Source organism: Haematobia irritans, chromosome 2 (assembly GCF_050003625.1).
Source record: "Haematobia irritans isolate KBUSLIRL chromosome 2, ASM5000362v1, whole genome shotgun sequence".
Lineage (NCBI taxonomy): Eukaryota > Metazoa > Arthropoda > Insecta > Diptera > Muscidae > Haematobia > Haematobia irritans.
In genome coordinates, this window is record NC_134398.1 from 235,941,116 (window position 1) to 235,958,534 (window position 17,419).

Here is a 17,419-nt window from a genome sequence, read left to right on the forward strand (position 1 = left end):
AACTTCGTTGCACAAATAAGTATTGAAAACCACATGGTTTTTTCGTTGCATTTTAGGGTAGTGTTTTGTCAAAGTTTTCTCATATTATATTCAACACCTTTTCAAAGATTTCGTCAACATTTTGGCAAATTGGAAGTAATTCGCAAACAATTTGAAAATGTATTGAAGATGAGTTATTTCAAGTCAAGTTTAATTTATGTTGAAAATTATATTTACCCTCAAACTGAAAAGTTGTTGCATTTGAAAAACGCTCATCCTGTGTTTATTGGGAGGGTACTCGTTTATCCAGGACATCTCAAAAAATATGCAACACTGTCATCAGCTGTTTAAAAACAATCACAGAAAACAAGTGGAATCTTAAATTTTTAATGTATGAAATGCTCAAATAGTTATAAATATGTACTGCTGCGATTATTCATGACACTGTATCACTTTGAATTTCATGATATTCGATAAATTAGTCACAATAAACTGCTATTGTGAATCTAAAAAGCGGCACCTTATCAAAATGCAATCTGGTAACACCGACTCGACTTGCACTGATGAGATGTTCTGGATAGAACACCAGTGCAGCGATGTTCTGGATAGCCCATACAAATGCTGCACCCAGTGTTAAAAGAAAACAGCCCTTATGTGACGATTTTGACGAAAAATATTTTAAAAATTGACGATATTAAGCCCAAAACAGTTGGCACCACTGCGTGTTGGTCTTCAATAACATACTAAATTTTCAAAACAAATTCCATTGAGAACCTAGAAATCCTCCTTTAAATTATTTTAAACCTTTGAGTAAAACTACAGGATTATTTACGTAATTATAACATTGGAAGCAAACAACGAGATTTTTTTTTTCAATTAACGTTACTAAACATATTTAACACTAACGACATTTACTACGTCATTCTAATTTCAAGTACAGGTTTTTTTTGCGACTTAATTGCATTCTAATACATTATTGTTACATTGACCCTCCACAGTTCAGGATAGCATAATATTCTAAAAGCGTTGGGTTTATTCGGCACGGCATAAAAGAGAGGCGAATCGGAATAAGCGCATCCAGCTAAATATCTTCGATTCCACAAAATTTTCATCTGCTTGAGAAGTCGTCATACTGACTTTTGACGTTGATGAATTGGATAATTGACTGCATCTATTACCTTGCTTGAGGGCTGGGGAAGCCATTTTTGATATTTGTGTGAACGTAATTTTGATGAATTTCAGACAACCAGATAACCAACAAATATCTAGAAATAGAAAAGAAAACGATAGAATCACTTAGCCACAAAACGATCACAGTCAAATAAGAAAGAAACTAACATATTATGCTTCGTATTAAAAACAGACTTTAAATGAGATTGAGTTGAGAGATGAGTGCTATCAGGTGATTACAATTTTTTCGGTTAACATAAGAAGAACATAGATTTTCTAAATTTGCTTAAGGACATAGGCTTAGCTAAAGGGGTTTTATGAGTTTGTCATATTCCCTACCATTATATGTCATTGAATTAAATATCCTGGTTTCTTCCCATCAGCACGAATTATTTTTTTCTCTTTTTGACGTATCTTACCAATGAGCACACATTGTAGCTTTCATCCATTAGGAAAACGTTGCTAGCTACGGCAATACTTAACTGTCAATTGTGATAAATAAAAATTCAAAATAAAATTATTTTATACACAAAATGTTGAAATATTCAATTTGCTTTAAATTTATGACAGAAAAGTATCAAAATAGTCCTTATAATTGATGGTAAAAATTACTTCAATTATTCTTACGAACCTCAACACATTTCTTCATATTTCGAATCATACATCGATTCATTTCCAGATTTTCTATATTTTAAAATTCCCACTTGTTAAACAATGTTTCAATTTATCTGACAATCAAAGTTGCAATATGGCGAGGTACATTGTAATACTGGAACTACCTTTCTTAATGTGCCTTTAGATTGTTATCGGAATCAAACAGTCGACTTTTTGGAAATTTGGAAAAGTGGAGTTTTGAACCTTTTTCACGTTTTGAAAATGAAATCGACATTTAAAATGTTTGAGATGCGATAAAACCGGATAATTTACATATCCATTTCTATGCCTACTGAAAGAGCCATATTTCTTACTACAGGTTAACTTTAATAATTCGTTTTAAACCAAGAAAGCTTGTAGAATTAGTATAAATATATAAGTTTTTGTATGTGGTTTTTAAATTTAATTCTTATAGCTCATTCACATTAAGGTGTGTACTATGTTCGTATTTTTCACCAAAACACTAAATTAAAAGTATAAAAATCTATATGAAGACGATTATATTTTTATAAAGTCTTGTGAAATAATGAAAGGAAAAGATCTAAGGAATTGATTGTGAACAATTTAATATTTATAGATTAATTAATTTAAAAAAGTAACCGTGAATACAAGCTGGTTTTCAGCTTGAAAACTGAACATAGTATGTACTCAGCTTTAGGCTCGAAATCCTTTTTTATAAGGCCTTTTTTTTTTAGTATTTACTTTTCGTATATGTGAAAACTTTCCTTATTTATATATTTACAATCATAATGAATTATGAAAATAAACAGGTAATATAGGTGCTAACAACATAGGGTTCCGTCCTCTATACCTATAAAATGTGAATCCGTTTTTTGGTTCAAAACTTTTAAAAACAACTTTAAAGACTTGCGGTTTTAAATATGAATTGGTTTCCACTGAGATATAAGCGAGCAAAATTTAATTTATTTTAAAAAACTTTAATTATTTTAATTTATTTATTTTTGTCCGTTAGAAACCCACTACACGGTAATAAACTAAATAATTCAAAGCTAGGAAATCTTGATTGGTCTTTAAGGTTTCGACTCACTTGGCAATCAATTTTAACGCTACAGCATAGTCGATATCACTATGTGTTAATTTGTGTATGGTTTCAGTGTCACCGAGTTAGGAGGCTACACATCCAAATGCACTTATCAAGTGTATATACATAGGTATGTAGTCAGATGTATATATGTTTGTATGTATCCAAATGTTTATGTTGTGTATACATACCAACATGTGTACATACTTGACACCAGCTTTACATAAGATACGTATCAAAGATTTTGAAAATTCAACAATTTATAGCATAAAACTCATCTGGAAAATGTATACAAATAACACTCCAAGGACATGCAAGAAATCAATCTCTGACTTGAAGATAGTTTTTATTTCCACTTCTATTGGAGTAAATTGAGTTGCATATGTATAGAAGTCTACAAACCTTTTTGTTTTAGATAAATACGCGAGTTTCGTTTGCAACGATTAATACACCTCGAATTGCGTCAACTCTGGTTTACCAGTTGATAATATGGTTTTCAAATGAAACTGAATGATGAGAATTTTGTTAATTTAGTTCAAGAACTTTTGTGGTGTTGTAATTGGGGAAATGGAAGTAAACGACGATGAAACGAAATCGTTCGTACGAGCGTTAAACCGAGTTGCAACGTGCCAGCTAACTGAATGAATTTCAAGTTATTAAACATAACATTTCATAACGAACGAATACAGAGGCGCTCAGAGGGAAAAATGACAACAGCCATGCAAAACAATAACAAAATATACAGACCGAAAGCTTTTTCCAAAAGCTGACAACTTTTTCAATAATAAACAACATTACAAACGAATACATCTCAACCGAATTCGAAATACGAAGATTCTCTGACCCATGTTATTACAATGTTAGATATGCATGCATGTGTGTGTTTAGAAGTCGATACAGGCACATATAGATTAGGGGCCAACCGAATAGTTTTATCTGGTGTTACTCCGGGGCAATCATTTAAAATTCAAGACGATACATACATATAGTTTTTTCAGAGGTTCTGTCTGCTAAAAGGGGAATGTAGTCTTGTTAAGTAGAACAGCAACATACTACTGCTGTTAAAGATGTTAAAATATATACTATGGTAGTAACGCATTGTTTCTATATTTCTTTATTCATCAGGTTTTCTGTGTACTGAGTTTTTTAAATTGTTCTTCAATAAACTTAGTTTGTCTTTACCCTTAACATTTTAATTGCTGAATATTATCTGAATATGGGCCCAGATATGATAGAAAAGATGTTGCTCGGTTAATTTGTTTGAGGATCGTAACTACGACAACTGGAAAATTCGGTTGGACGGGTTTGAATGAACATGAGTTGCTAGAACTGATACAGAAGGCCGTGACTGAAATCGATGCAACATGGGCTGGAAAATGATTGGATAGAACTGATACAGAAGGATATGACTGAAATCTTCAGCTTCAACATTGGAAAAATTAGACATAGTCTACTTTTTACATTAATGCCCGACAATGAAGATGTTGTGGATAGTTGAATTATGGAAGTTTCCTTTAAATTCATTGGCTATAAAAAGAAAATTGTTTTAAACTAGCAAAAGGTAAACCGAATAAGCCAGAAAAGTGGATTTTTGTACCAATGGGGACATTCGAAGATATCTGTGGCATTTGCATTTACAACTCTTTAATATAGTAACTTGGTAATCACGTCGCTTTTTCGATGAGATTTACATATCGTATAAGACTGTTTTCGAGTTGGTGGGGATTTTAAGAAGTGACGTCAAATTCGATCAAATGTTGGCAGGGTATGTACTATGTTCGTACTCAGTATGCAAATTGTCTTATTTTTTTAATTCATTTTATTTCAGAACATAATATCAAATTTCGTAGTGCCCCAGCGCCTTATAGACATTTTAGGGGCGAGTTGGCAATGTATGTTTAAAACAATAAATATGTATTATACAATTTATAGATTTTCATATATTACAGTTCATTTATTTTCCAATTGTAAATTTACATTAGAAGAATTTCAATATTTTGAAGAAGATATTGTCTTAATTGTGTTTTAAAAGAAGATATTGTACATTCACGTTAGTTACTCTGAACACATGTTCGACAGAAATCAAAACGAATTCGTCAACCGGTTGTAAAAAAAATTTACCCTTCCTTATCAAAGCATAAGACCGTTTTATATCTAGACCATTCCATTCTGAATGTACCGGATAAATTAAGGAGATTTTGTTATTCGTTCATCTCTAGGCGAATAAAATTTCCATTAACAAGCCAAATCTGCTGAAAATTAAGTATTAAGAAAACACCACAATTTATTATATATTTATTATTTATTATTATACTTATTATGAACCTATTTCTTATACATTCATTTTTTATTCGTTTTGTTTTTTTATTTCTTATGTTTATTCTTCGGCTGGCCGCAACGTATGTATACAATCAAATGCATATACAAACTTTTCTGTTAAAAAGAGGGCAATGTCATAGATTGAGAGAGAGTTCCGATGTTGGGCTTTGATATCAACGAAAGCGTTTGCATATCTACACGCTCTCACAAATTGTTGTACTTTTCACATTTGTTTGCAACACAACCAGTGTATATAGGCCAAAGTTTTACATTTCTAACTTAGATTCTCACATAGTGATACCAGATCGTAAAAGCGGGATTTCACCAGGAATGTTGTATAGACAAATAGAACCATTAAAAACAACATGTGGTTGGTGTTCATCTTTCCGTAAAAAAAAATACACACGCCGAAGAAAGCTTTGCTAACAATAGCAAACAAGCACTGTTTTTTTGTAAAGCCCTGCCAACATTATTGAATCTGATGGAACTTTCTAGAATTCCCACCACGTCGTTACCATATCTAACTGCCTGTTCATGAAACACAAAATCGACTCGACACGAATCGTTCGTCTAGATTGAAACTAAAATAACTTTTGATATATTTGCTAGAAAATCCTGAAATTTGTCATGAACTCATTATATATGATTTACTATCAAACAATGAAACAATTGGGATTCTACAGACTCTGATTTTCGGGATATCAATTTGGGACTTTTGACGATTCGTTCATCTCGAGGCAAACGAAAATTCCACGAACAGGCAGTAAGTCTCGTCGGAAAAACACCGTCACCGTAAATATAAGATTTTATAAACATAACAATATATTTATTAATTCTCAATTTATTTAACCCTAGACAGTCATCCTTCTTCAAAATGACGACCAACGCAGATTTAGTAAGGTAGTTTTAGTACTACAAAAACAAAAATGCCAGTCGCCATATTAAAACTTTGAGTACCAGTCAAATTGAATTAGATTTCCCACTTGTTGAACATATTGTTCAAATTGAAATTTAAAATAGAGAAAATCTGGAAATGTATCGATTATGCTTCGAAATGTGAGGAAATGAGTTATTGTTGGTAAGAAAAATTGAAGTAATTCCTACCATGAGGATAAATTTAAAACAAATTCAATATTTCTAAATGTTTGGTATAAAAGAATTTTATTTTGATTTTGTTTATTTGTCACAATTGCCGTAAGGGGTAAAAGCTAAAATGTGTGCTCATTGTGAGGATACCTCAAGAAGATAAAAAATAAATTCCTGTAGATTTGAAGAAACCAGAATATTTAATTCAATGATATATAATCATCGTTTGAAAAAATACTGCATGATATTTGGTACGGGGAGATGACAAACCCATAAAACCCCTTTAACTGGCCTATGCTATTAAGCAAACACCGACAAAGTTCTGCTCAAATGAACCAATTGTAATCACCTGATAGCAAGAAACTACCTTCCTGAATATGCTTTGATGACGACGATTAATTTTAATTGTTTTTTGGTCGTTTGGAAAATGACAAATTTAAGTTATACTAATATATGAATTTTTGAGTTAATAAAAATTGAACTGAGTAACATAGTAAACAAAATGTTGGCTATCATTTTTGTTTACGGTGCAATTTATAGAGCCATGAAATAGGCCGTAGTCAAAATGACGAAGAATGAACTTAGTGTACAAAAAATATGGATGACTTTTGAGGCTTAAAAAAGTACCAAAGATCCATAGATTTCTGTATTTGGCATTGTGAATCTGCCTTTAACTTCAAATGTCATGTATTTCAGCGTTGCCTAACACTTCATCAAAAAAATGTTCATGTTATAGAGCTTTCAAAAATTGTTTGTATTGTCCCAACATGTTATGTTTCTCCCTAAGCACCACGTACATTTCCGGGTGAAGATAGCTGGAATGGTATTTGATTATACTCCCAGAACAGTATAACGATGAAAAACAGAAACAGAAAAAAGGCAAGGTTTTAATTTTCAGTGTACAGGTTTTATTAGGAGCAAAGCGGCTTACCACTTGTATGATTCCGCACAAATATGGAATTTTAACAATATACTTCCAAACATATTCTGCTTCAAGCATACATATTTTTAGAATATTTTCAAGAAAAAAAGTTGATTGTATTGTACAAACATGTCATGTTTCACCATAAGCATATATTTTTAAGATATGCTTAATTACTTACATTTTTTCTAAACATTTGTTTGCTTGTAGCAAAATACCTTGTATAATTGTGTTGGAATTCAAATAAAAACATAACGGAAGTGTGAAATGTTCCATTAATTGAAAAAGAAAAATCCTGTGAATAAATGTATTCACTGAAAATGTTATTTTTTTCTCTTGATCGAAAAATTAGATTTGGAAGTAAAAATAGGAAAAATTAAATCTTAAAACTAAATATTTTTCTAAAAACATTGCAAACATCGATTAATTTAGATATAATCTTTTTCTATTCCAAACATATTCTGCTTCAAGCATATATATTTTTTGAATTTTTTCAATCAAATTTTTTGTATTGTACAAACATGTCATGTTTAACCCTAAGCATATATTTTTAATATATATTTAATTACTTCAATTTTTTCTAAACATTTGTTTGCTTGTAGCAAAATATCTTGTATAATTGTGTTGGAATTCTAATAAAAACATAACGGAAGTGTGAATTGTTGCATTAATTAAAAAAGAAAAATTCTGTGAACGCATGTATTAACTGAAAATGTTATTTTTTTCTTGATCGGAAAATTAGATTTGGAAGTAAAAATAGGAAAAATCAAATCTTAAAATTAAGTATTTTTCTAAAAACATTGCAAACATCGATTAATTTAGATATAATCTTTTCCCCATCAGTTAAGTTTGCTGTATCAGAAATTGCGGTGCTCAAAATAACAAATTATTAATCGAAACAGATGCAACCAATTTTTCTGTCTTAAGCCTAGTATTAAGATCACGTTTTCGCACGAAAAACTGTTTTACTCCATATAAAAACGTTAGCGCGGAATAAATGCGAAATTTATGTTTTGAACATTTTCCAACAAATATTTATACAGCCCTGAATTTTTCGAACGAAAAAATAGGCAGGCATATTATTTCGCATAAATAAATTAGCATCCCTATTTACGGAGATAGATGAAGATATTCGGTTTTTGCAGAAACGAACTTAGTACTAAGCATTATTAAAAAAGACTGTTTCTTGCAAGGAATCTTTCTTCGAAAAAAAATTGACTTAATTAAATTCCTAAAAGGTAAAGGTTACCACTTCATATACTAAAATATTTATATTAAAACCAGAACTTATACTAATATGTTCTTATAACACATAATCTAAATTATACTTACATATGATATTTTTATTTTTTGTAATTTTATAATAATTTTTTAAATTCAAATATGTATCTTTTTAATGAATTTTTGTCAAACAGTATTATATGACAATACTTGTCCAACTTATATATATATAAGTATATATATATATATATATATATATATATATATATATATATATATATATATATATATATATATATATATATATATATATATATATATATATATATATATATATATATATATATAAGTTGGATATATATAATCGCTAAAGCTTAAGTCCTACGATGTTATAGCCTTATCCCCCTTATGCTTATAATTTAAATATTAAATAACATAGAAAGCAAAGTTAACCATGAACATTTTCGATCTTCAGCTTGAAACGCGAATTTACTACCGTCTTTTAGCAAGTATTCCCTACACGCAAACTAAACACATGGTATTACGTTTATCGTACAAAAATCTTGTAAAAAATGTACGTTTTAATGGGATATGCTTTCTTTAGGGGCAAATAATTCGTCCAAAGTGAATCTCTCTGTTTGAACTAACTTTGATAAAAAAATGTTTCTTTACAGATCTAAGTTGAAAATGTTCTCTTTGCTGTTAATAGAAAGAAATTGCTAACATTGTGCAACTAACTACTGTGGAATGGAATCTATTTGAACGAAATAGCTTGAAATTCTAATAGTAAAATATTAGACTACTCTGTCCATTACGATACCACAAATGGTGAAATTAGCCTTTTAAAAAAGAGTTTTATATGTTCCTTCCATGAGCAAAATTTAGGTCACCATTTCAAATGGGAGAAATTTTCTCTGCTTATTTTTTTAAATATTTATATATCGAAATATTCCGATAAATTATTTCATAAAGTTTACATCTTCAATGCCATTGTTCATTGTTCGTCTATATGATAGATACATAGTTGTAACGTGTAACATTGGATACATTTGTATTAACAGTCTAGAGACTCTCATTCCTGGCTCTTTCGACCAATTACCTAAATTTTGGGAGAATGTTCTTTCTCTCTTCAAGAGAAACAATTTTACTGCACATCCCCAATGTTACCCATTTTCCATTTAGTTAAAATTTCCGTTGTCAGTTGTTCTGTGCCACTCGGTTATTCGTGTTCTATGTAAGTATCAGGTGAAGAAATAAAAAAACCAAAAGTGTTTGAAATACGTATGGACGAGCTTTTACGAGAGTAGAACTCGTTAAGATACAAAAAAAAAAAAAATAAAACAAAATCCGCCAATTTAATGCAAAATAAATATTTTCCAAAAAATATGCAATAGCTCCAAGGTTAATTAAACGTGTGTTCATGCAGAAATAGGATTGTAACCCAATTGTACCAAGGCATTGAAATTACATAATTTCAATGTCACGGTTAAATGTATCGACTTATAGGAGTTACTCATGCAGATAAATTAATAAATATAAACATTCCAACTCTCTTCAGAAGGGATTCGTAATAATCATAAACCAGGTAGAGTGGCCGTGATTTGTAGTACTGTCGTTGTTGCAAGACGAAAATTGGAATGAGCTGGGGTGTTGCATAATAATCAATATTTGCAACGGTGAAATTAGTGTTAGAGTTTTGCCATTGCTGTAGCATCCAAGAATCCAGATGAACTGCTTTTTTTGTTATCATAATGTTGTATTCCAATACATTATCAATGTCATTAATAAAAAAATTGAAATGTTAATGTCGTAACATATATAAGTATGTGCTTTCATATATTAATGTGTTCTTCTATGGTTGTGAGTAAGTGGCTTCTCTCTCTCGCGAAAAAGAATTTTTGTGAAATTTCGAAGCATAGATGTCTTGTAAGCGAATTAGTTGCTTATGAGAGTGAAAGCGTTAAAATATGTACATTTGAAAAAATCTAACCTTGGCATTTGTCAAGTGACCAAATGACTGCTTTCGTGTGGGTTATGTAAATTGCAATATATGTTTTAGTTATCGAGTGTGGAAATATTTCATGTTACAAGTGTCTCAGCCATTTGGAACATTCCCACGAAAGTGTTACACAGCAATCATCTGTTCAATAAATGAGCCGAAATGCATGCTTTTTGAGTGATTATTCGTTGGCATGGATCCAGTTATTGTTTGCGATTTATTTCAAATCGTTAGTTTTTGACTTTCCGATTCACTTTTCCAAACACCCCCGCTCCGTCTTAGGTGATGCCTTTAGCGAAAATAATAAAAATATATCCGAAGGTTGTTTTGTTTAGAGAAATTTCTCTCACATTTGAAGGAGAATGTGTGGACTTTTTACACAATAATTAAATACTTAACTCGGGTATATGGGGACTTTTTTTGAAGAGCGCTAACTCATCTTAACAAGATTCAAGAAAAATTCTAAATTTATAGGTTTCACATAATCCTAAACCAAATAATTAATGTTCTAGTAAATGAAATTTAAAATTTTGCAAGGAATACTATATCCAACGCCTTATCAATATGCACATTATCAAAATTACCTGTAAAAGGTTTACGATTTTTTGGTAGATGTTATTTTTATACCCGTGATAAGTTTGCCATTGCGTTTGTAACACATCGAAGTATCGATCATTCAAATAATCTACAGAACTTAGATTTTAAATCAGGATTATTTCATCGGGTTTTCTTAGAAGCTTAGACGAGAAGATTAACAGTACACCAAACTCGAACAAAAATGTTTCTTATAAATTCAGAAGCTAAGAATTACGGAAAAGTTGCATTACGCGCTTGAAATAAGTTTGAGGTAATCGTATTCGACTTCTGGGTGTAAGTTTTAACTCAGATTTAGATTATTTGACTTTCAGGTTAGCGATGAAGAGAAAATATGAATACGAACAATATAAATTTGTTCGCTTGTCATAAAATGTATGGAGAGTTTTAAGATATTTTGATTAAAACTTTAATTAAAAAAAGAAAAAAAACATCATTCATTTAATGTTTTAATTCAATAAAATTGAGAATTGATATTAACCTTTTCATGATTGAAGTAATTTCAATTAAACATTTATTTGATCGATTAATTTCGTGATTGAACACAAAAAATATTATTTTCTAAATGTAGTAAGTCTTCTAGTAAGTCGCTTAGAGCAATCAGGTGACACAACTTTTTGCATTATCGCTGGGTTTTGGTTTATTTTTGAACTACAAATACTCAGGTTTATAAAATAAGGAGAATTTAAAACAGTGCAGGAGAAATTTGCGTTAATTCATAATTTATATGTTTCAGAAGTCGATCTACAAATCTTTGAAAATCAAAAATGGGCGTACCTGCTGGTGATGTTGAAAAGGGCAAAAAGATTTTCGTCCAACGTTGTGCTCAATGCCACACCGTAGAGGCTGGTGGTAAACACAAAGTTGGCCCCAACTTGCATGGAATTTTCGGCCGCAAAACAGGCCAGGCTGCTGGATTTGCCTACACAGATGCCAACAAAGCTAAGGGAATTACTTGGAATGAGGATACTCTCTTTGAGTACTTGGAGAATCCAAAGAAATACATCCCCGGCACAAAGATGATCTTCGCTGGCTTGAAGAAGCCCAACGAACGTGGCGATCTCATTGCCTACCTTAAATCGGCCACTAAGTAAACTATTCGACTTCACCTACATTACAGTAGAAACCACACTACCAACCCTACCACCAAATACTACAAATCATGCCAACCTCAACTAAATCAGCAAACTTTTTTAATATTTAAGTTTGCAGAAGGAGATAGTCAAAGTACGAATATTTTTTGATGTGTTCGCTATGGTATACCTTTTATAATTTGTACTCATCTTGAACACAGAAAATCCTTCATTATAGGTCAATTTTAATTTAAATTAAAATTTAAATTTATTTAAATATAACTAAATTATTAAAAAATATAAAAACGAAAATCCAGAAATTCACTACATTACTTTAATCGATGATGGTGAAATACAGACCCTGCAACTAAAAGTGAATAGGTTTGTACTGGTTGGTATGAGACGATGTCCCCCGTGCCAGAAAAAGAGTTCACTTCAATTGATACAGTGCCCCTGGTATGTGTAGTAGGCTGTTGTATTGGAATATTTTTACCAAACATTGGTCGAGTTTGAAAACTGCTCATATTTTTCGTAATTCTCTTTATAAAGGTTAAATGAAACTTTTATTAGTAATGATATACACTATTGATTAGTTTTAGTTGATTATTCTGTCGACATACGTACTTATCGACGGACAGATGGCAATGGTAACCATGTAACATGTTTATGGCAAAAATGTTCTTTTCTCGCCAAATAATATGCTTGCCGAAATCAGACACATAACCTCCGAGAAAATAACATGGTTGCGACAAACATGTTACATGGTCACCATTCAAAAATAACATTTTGCTTTTGAAACATGGTTGAGGTGATCATATTCCTTCTCTGGGTGTAGAAACAGGTGTTCAAATTTTTTACAATGGACAATTTTTTTACAATGGAAAATTAGAAATGCGTGCTATCATTAAATATTTACATAAAAAAGGTTTATCGGGACAAGAAATACGGTGAATGTGTTAGGTGAAAGTGTTCCTTCATATGCAACAGTAAAAAATTGGGTTGCTGAATTTAAACGTGGTCGTACAAGCATTGAAGATAAACCACGAGTGGACGTCCAAAAACAGCAACAACAACAGAAATTGTAGCCAAAGTGCATGATATGGTATTAAATAATCGACGAATAAAAGTGCGTGAAATTGCTAATGTTATGGTCATCTCAAATGATCGAGTCCACTTAATTTTGCATGAAGAACTACAGATGAAAAAGCTTTGTGCAAGATGGGTGCCACATTTGTTAACAGTCGATCAAAAACGCATAAGAATGAACATTTCTCAAGCTTGTTTGGATCGTTTTAAGCGAAATAAAATGGATTTTAAGCGTCGTTTCATAACTGTTGATGAGACATGTATCCACCACTGTACTGCAGAGACAAAAGAACAATCCAAACAATGGACTGAAGCTGGAGGAACTGCCCCAAAGAAGGCAAAAATAATTCAATCGATTATGGAAACGGGTTTTTGGGACTTCAAAGGTATTTTATTGATTGACTATCTGCAAAAGGGTAAAACAATAAATTCAGAGTACTATTGTAACCTTTTGGATCAATTAAATGTACAAATTCGAGAAAAACGTCCTGGCTTACAACACAAAAAAATAATTTTTCATCAAGACAACGCACAAGCGCACAAGAGTGTTTTAACAATGGCTAAAATGAACGAGTTAAAGTACGAGTTGCTTGACCACCCACCTTATTCTCCTGATTTAGCTCCCAGTAACTTTTACTTGTTCCCAAATCTAAAAAAAAATCATTGCTGGCAAACGTTTTACCTCAAATGAAGATGCAATTACAGTTGTAAACCACTATTTTGAAGACCTTGAGGAAAACTATTTTAACCAAGAGATAGAATTGCTAGAAAAGCGTTGGACTAAGTGTATTGAAGTTTCAGGAGATTATATTGAAAAATAAAAATGTTTTTGAAAAACTAACTATTCTCTTTCATTGATAGGCTAAGAAGTTTCCGAACCGCCCACGTACATAATAGAGGTGTGCGCGTGACACGCATGAATCACGTGTATCGTAAACGAAATCTCAAGCAACTCTCGTGAATGTGCGTGAATAGATTACTAAGGTATAGATAATTTTTAAATAAGGTGGATAATAAAGGCTTTACTCGATAAGGCGAGTATAATTCAGTGATTTAACCCTTTCACTACCGAAATAAACCTAATGTTAAAAACTTTAATTTTTCTTCTGTTTTTACTTGTACTAACAGCATGTAGAACAAAAATTGTCATTTTGAAAACCTACCTCAATTACTTCGAGAGCTATATGAGCTCGTTTTGAAAACTTGATTCTTGAACTGTGACCAAATGGCCTTACGAAAATAAGCGCTATTTGACGTATAATATCCTTCAAAGTGTGAGAAAAAATACAAAAAAGAATCGGAAAAAGTATCAGCTATAGTTTTTGTATGAATGTCCATTTACTGGAAACATACAGTAGAAAAATTGTCTCAAATTTTCGTATTTTTCGTTTATTGCTAAATAAGTTTATAAAAATGCAATTTAGACCTCACCAATATGAAAAATATTTATAGCTTATTTAGATTAAAGCAAATTGACAAACAAATGGTATTAGATTGAAATTGTGAAATTATGTACAGGGATATCGACAGTATGATGAGAATACTTATGACAATACCATATGAATTGGAATGATTATGACGTACATAATAGAGGTGTGCGCGTGATACGAAATTGTTGTCACGCTCACGAAAAAAACCAAGATGTAATTCTTACTCGTATGTTAACTGATATTAATTTAGCTGTCGAGCTATATTCTATTCATGAATTTTGTTACCTTTGTTCATTCCCGGTTGGAAAATATCGTGAGTCACGTGAATTGTCGTGAATCGTGCGTGAGTACTGGTTTTAATTTCGGGAATGAGCGTGAGTGTGAGTGGCTACCACACGTATGAGTGCGTGAATAAACAAAACTGGGAAGTTAAAGCTAATGTAGATAAAGTAATTAATTCAATTCTAGGACCTGGGCCGAGATCATCCAATCGAACATGACTGACGTTACGGCTGTCCGGCTTGGAATTGTTGGACATCTTGAGATAGGTTTATGTATATTTGCCTTCACTTTCAGATAGGTAGACTTGAAAGAAATAATCGCAGTGGTTGTTGGTTCGTGGTAACGTGTGGCGTTATTTTTCAAATACTTACAATAGTGATATCCATAATCGGGTGGGCCAGGATATATATCGAATCATAGGATTGATGGGAGCCACCAATGGAGCAATGGTTAGCATTAAAGGTCTGCACAAGCATATTTGAATTTTCAAATTTCAAAATGTTCTGCAACATGAATAGAACTTTCAAAACATAGCTATAAGCAAAACATTCACTCAAAAAAAAGTGAACTCTCTATTTCACTAAAGCCATATTAACTTTATATTAGTTCATAGAATCATTATGTTTGGAAAAAGTTTATTTTAGTCAAATAATTTTTTGCGTATGTTAGTTAAATGAACTAAAAAACGGGAAAAAGTTATACACAAATAAAGCATAAAGATTTCCTAATTTCGTATTTCTTACAAAATAGTTCATTATTTCTTTAAATTTGTAAATTTTACCAAAAATGTGTCCATCATGAATTTCGTATGTCACTAAAGACATTCTTGCAAATTTTGAACTCCAAGATTTCTCTTAAAACTACAAAATTTTCTTTAACTACTGAAAAAATTTAGTTATGTCTAATAAATTTTCTTGAATTTGTCGAAAAATATTTACTTATTTTTGCCATATCGGAGTGATGCCAGCGCTTGTAATACCGTTTAGTTAAAATTTTCTAAAAAAGTTCCAAATTTTCTAAAATTAATCGAATGTTATCTTTCCTGGTGGGTTCACTGTTTTTTCAGTGTTCAAACATCACATAAAACAAATATCAGAACATAACCTACCCATATTTGGTTGCAAACGAACGATGTTTTGAAGGTTCTATTCGAAACCAAGCATCAAAGTTGCAAGCATTATAGAACCTGTATGCATGTTCTGAAGTGTTTGCAACATTTTGTTATGCTTGAAACTAGAGGTGTGCACGTGACACGAAATTGTCGTGACTCACGAAAAAGTTCGTGACTCACGCGTGATTCGTGAGTCACGATGACGGCTACGGCGTGAGTGTGCGTGAGCGTGATTAACCAATCAAATGTCGTGCGTGAGCGTGAGTCACGAAAATAATATCGTCGTGAGTGTGCGTGAGTAACGAATTTCGGAAAAACACGCTCACGAAAATAATCGCGCTTACGAACATAAAATGCCTACGAGTTGAATTCATTTATAATTTTAGTGACATCCTAGGTGTTAACCAGTTTTATAACGCTCTCGATTTTAATCATACTCATGTTTTTAGTCAGGTTCTATAGGTAAATTACTCATAAAATTATTCGTGAGTCACGAGGTTTTTCGTGAGTCACGACATTTTTCGTGAGTCACGATATTTTTCGTGAGTCACGACATTTAAAAGATTTTCGTGAGTGAGTGTGCGTGAGTATAAATTTTCTTTTCGTGAACGTGCGTGAGTCCTACCAAAAAATATCGTGCGTGAGTGTGCGTGAATAAGATTTCTCCGTCGTGAGTGTGCAAAATGTTACTCACGTGCACACCTCTACTTGAAACATCTTCTAAAAGAGCTGAAAGCAAAAAATTAAATGCTGGGACAGTTGGTGCGTAGTCATTGAACTGTGTGTGTGAGTGTGTGCAAGGAAAATTTTGCAAGCCATGGATTTCCCGAACGTACGTTTTTTTCATTAAAGGCGGTACTAAGTTTACCATTTATTTTGTGATGCCATTTTCTTTCAAGCTATATTACATTTTCCAAATAAGTTCGTAAGTTTATATTATTTTTGCAGTTTTATTTGTGGTTTTGTGAAACAGAAGCATAGTACCGCCTGTTTATATATAAAATAAATTAAATAAATTAAAATTGAAAGTCAATGTAATTTTGTAATTTTTTATTTTCATTTTTAATCCTAAAAGTTCGACTCTAGAAATAAAATTAAATCACACCAATGTGCTGTGCTGCTTGAGGTTCTGTAGAACATGCATAACCCAAGCAAAACATTTATAACCCAAGTAGCAACATGTTCTATGCAACATGTATTTGATATTTGTTATACTTGCTTTGGTTTCGATTGCCTATTGTTGTGCTTGTGTTTTCAAGCCATGCTGCCGTCGAACGATGTATTTGTTCGGTTTGTTTTGCGAAGCGCTGATGTTTTGAATGTTCTATAAAAATTCAAGCCATTTGAAATCGCTTTCAAGCATACTTGTGCAGACCTTTAGTTAGCATGCCCGCCTTGCATACACAAGGTCGCGAGTTCGATTCCTGCTTCGACCAAACACCAAAAAAGTT

General features: G+C 31.8%; 2 protein-coding genes and 1 long non-coding RNA gene across 6 annotated transcripts; 2 read left to right on the forward strand and 1 right to left on the reverse strand.

The window, feature by feature from the left end:
• Positions 1 to 803: 803 nt before the first annotated feature.
• Positions 804 to 3,499, reverse strand: LOC142227442 (uncharacterized). 3 transcript variants are annotated; one of them, XM_075298009.1, is made up of 2 exons: positions 3,248 to 3,499; positions 804 to 1,244 (listed from the first exon to the last, which is right to left on the reverse strand). In XM_075298009.1, exon 2 carries the CDS (start codon positions 1,180 to 1,182, stop codon positions 1,012 to 1,014), a length of 171 nt encoding a protein of 56 aa, XP_075154124.1. In that variant the 5' UTR covers positions 1,183 to 1,244; positions 3,248 to 3,499; the 3' UTR covers positions 804 to 1,011. The 3 variants fall into 3 exon arrangements, with proteins under 3 accessions (XP_075154124.1, XP_075154125.1, XP_075154123.1); XM_075298010.1 differs by lacking the exon at positions 3,248 to 3,499 and adding an exon at positions 1,569 to 1,587; XM_075298008.1 differs by lacking the exon at positions 3,248 to 3,499 and adding an exon at positions 1,489 to 1,516.
• Positions 3,500 to 5,335: 1,836 nt separating this feature from the next.
• On the forward strand, positions 5,336 to 6,753 carry LOC142227443 (uncharacterized). Its single transcript, XR_012719836.1, has 2 exons — positions 5,336 to 5,956; positions 6,020 to 6,753. It is a non-coding gene; the product is annotated as an uncharacterized LOC142227443 (long non-coding RNA).
• A 2,728-nt stretch (positions 6,754 to 9,481) lies between these two features.
• LOC142227444 (cytochrome c) lies at positions 9,482 to 12,379 on the forward strand. Of its 2 annotated transcripts, none has more exons than XM_075298011.1 (2): positions 9,482 to 9,627; positions 11,723 to 12,379. In XM_075298011.1, the coding sequence occupies exon 2, from the start codon at positions 11,754 to 11,756 to the stop codon at positions 12,078 to 12,080; it is 327 nt and encodes a 108-aa protein (XP_075154126.1). In that variant the 5' UTR covers positions 9,482 to 9,627; positions 11,723 to 11,753; the 3' UTR covers positions 12,081 to 12,379. The 2 variants fall into 2 exon arrangements, with proteins under 2 accessions (XP_075154126.1, XP_075154127.1); XM_075298012.1 differs by having other exon boundaries at positions 9,516 to 9,627; positions 11,726 to 12,379.
• The last annotated feature ends 5,040 nt before the right edge of the window (positions 12,380 to 17,419 follow it).

Excerpts from the sequence above, each read along its gene's own strand:
- LOC142227444 (XM_075298011.1), top strand. The coding sequence starts at position 11,754 with ATGGGCGTACCTGCTGGTGATGTTGAAAAGGGCAAAAAGATTTTCGTC.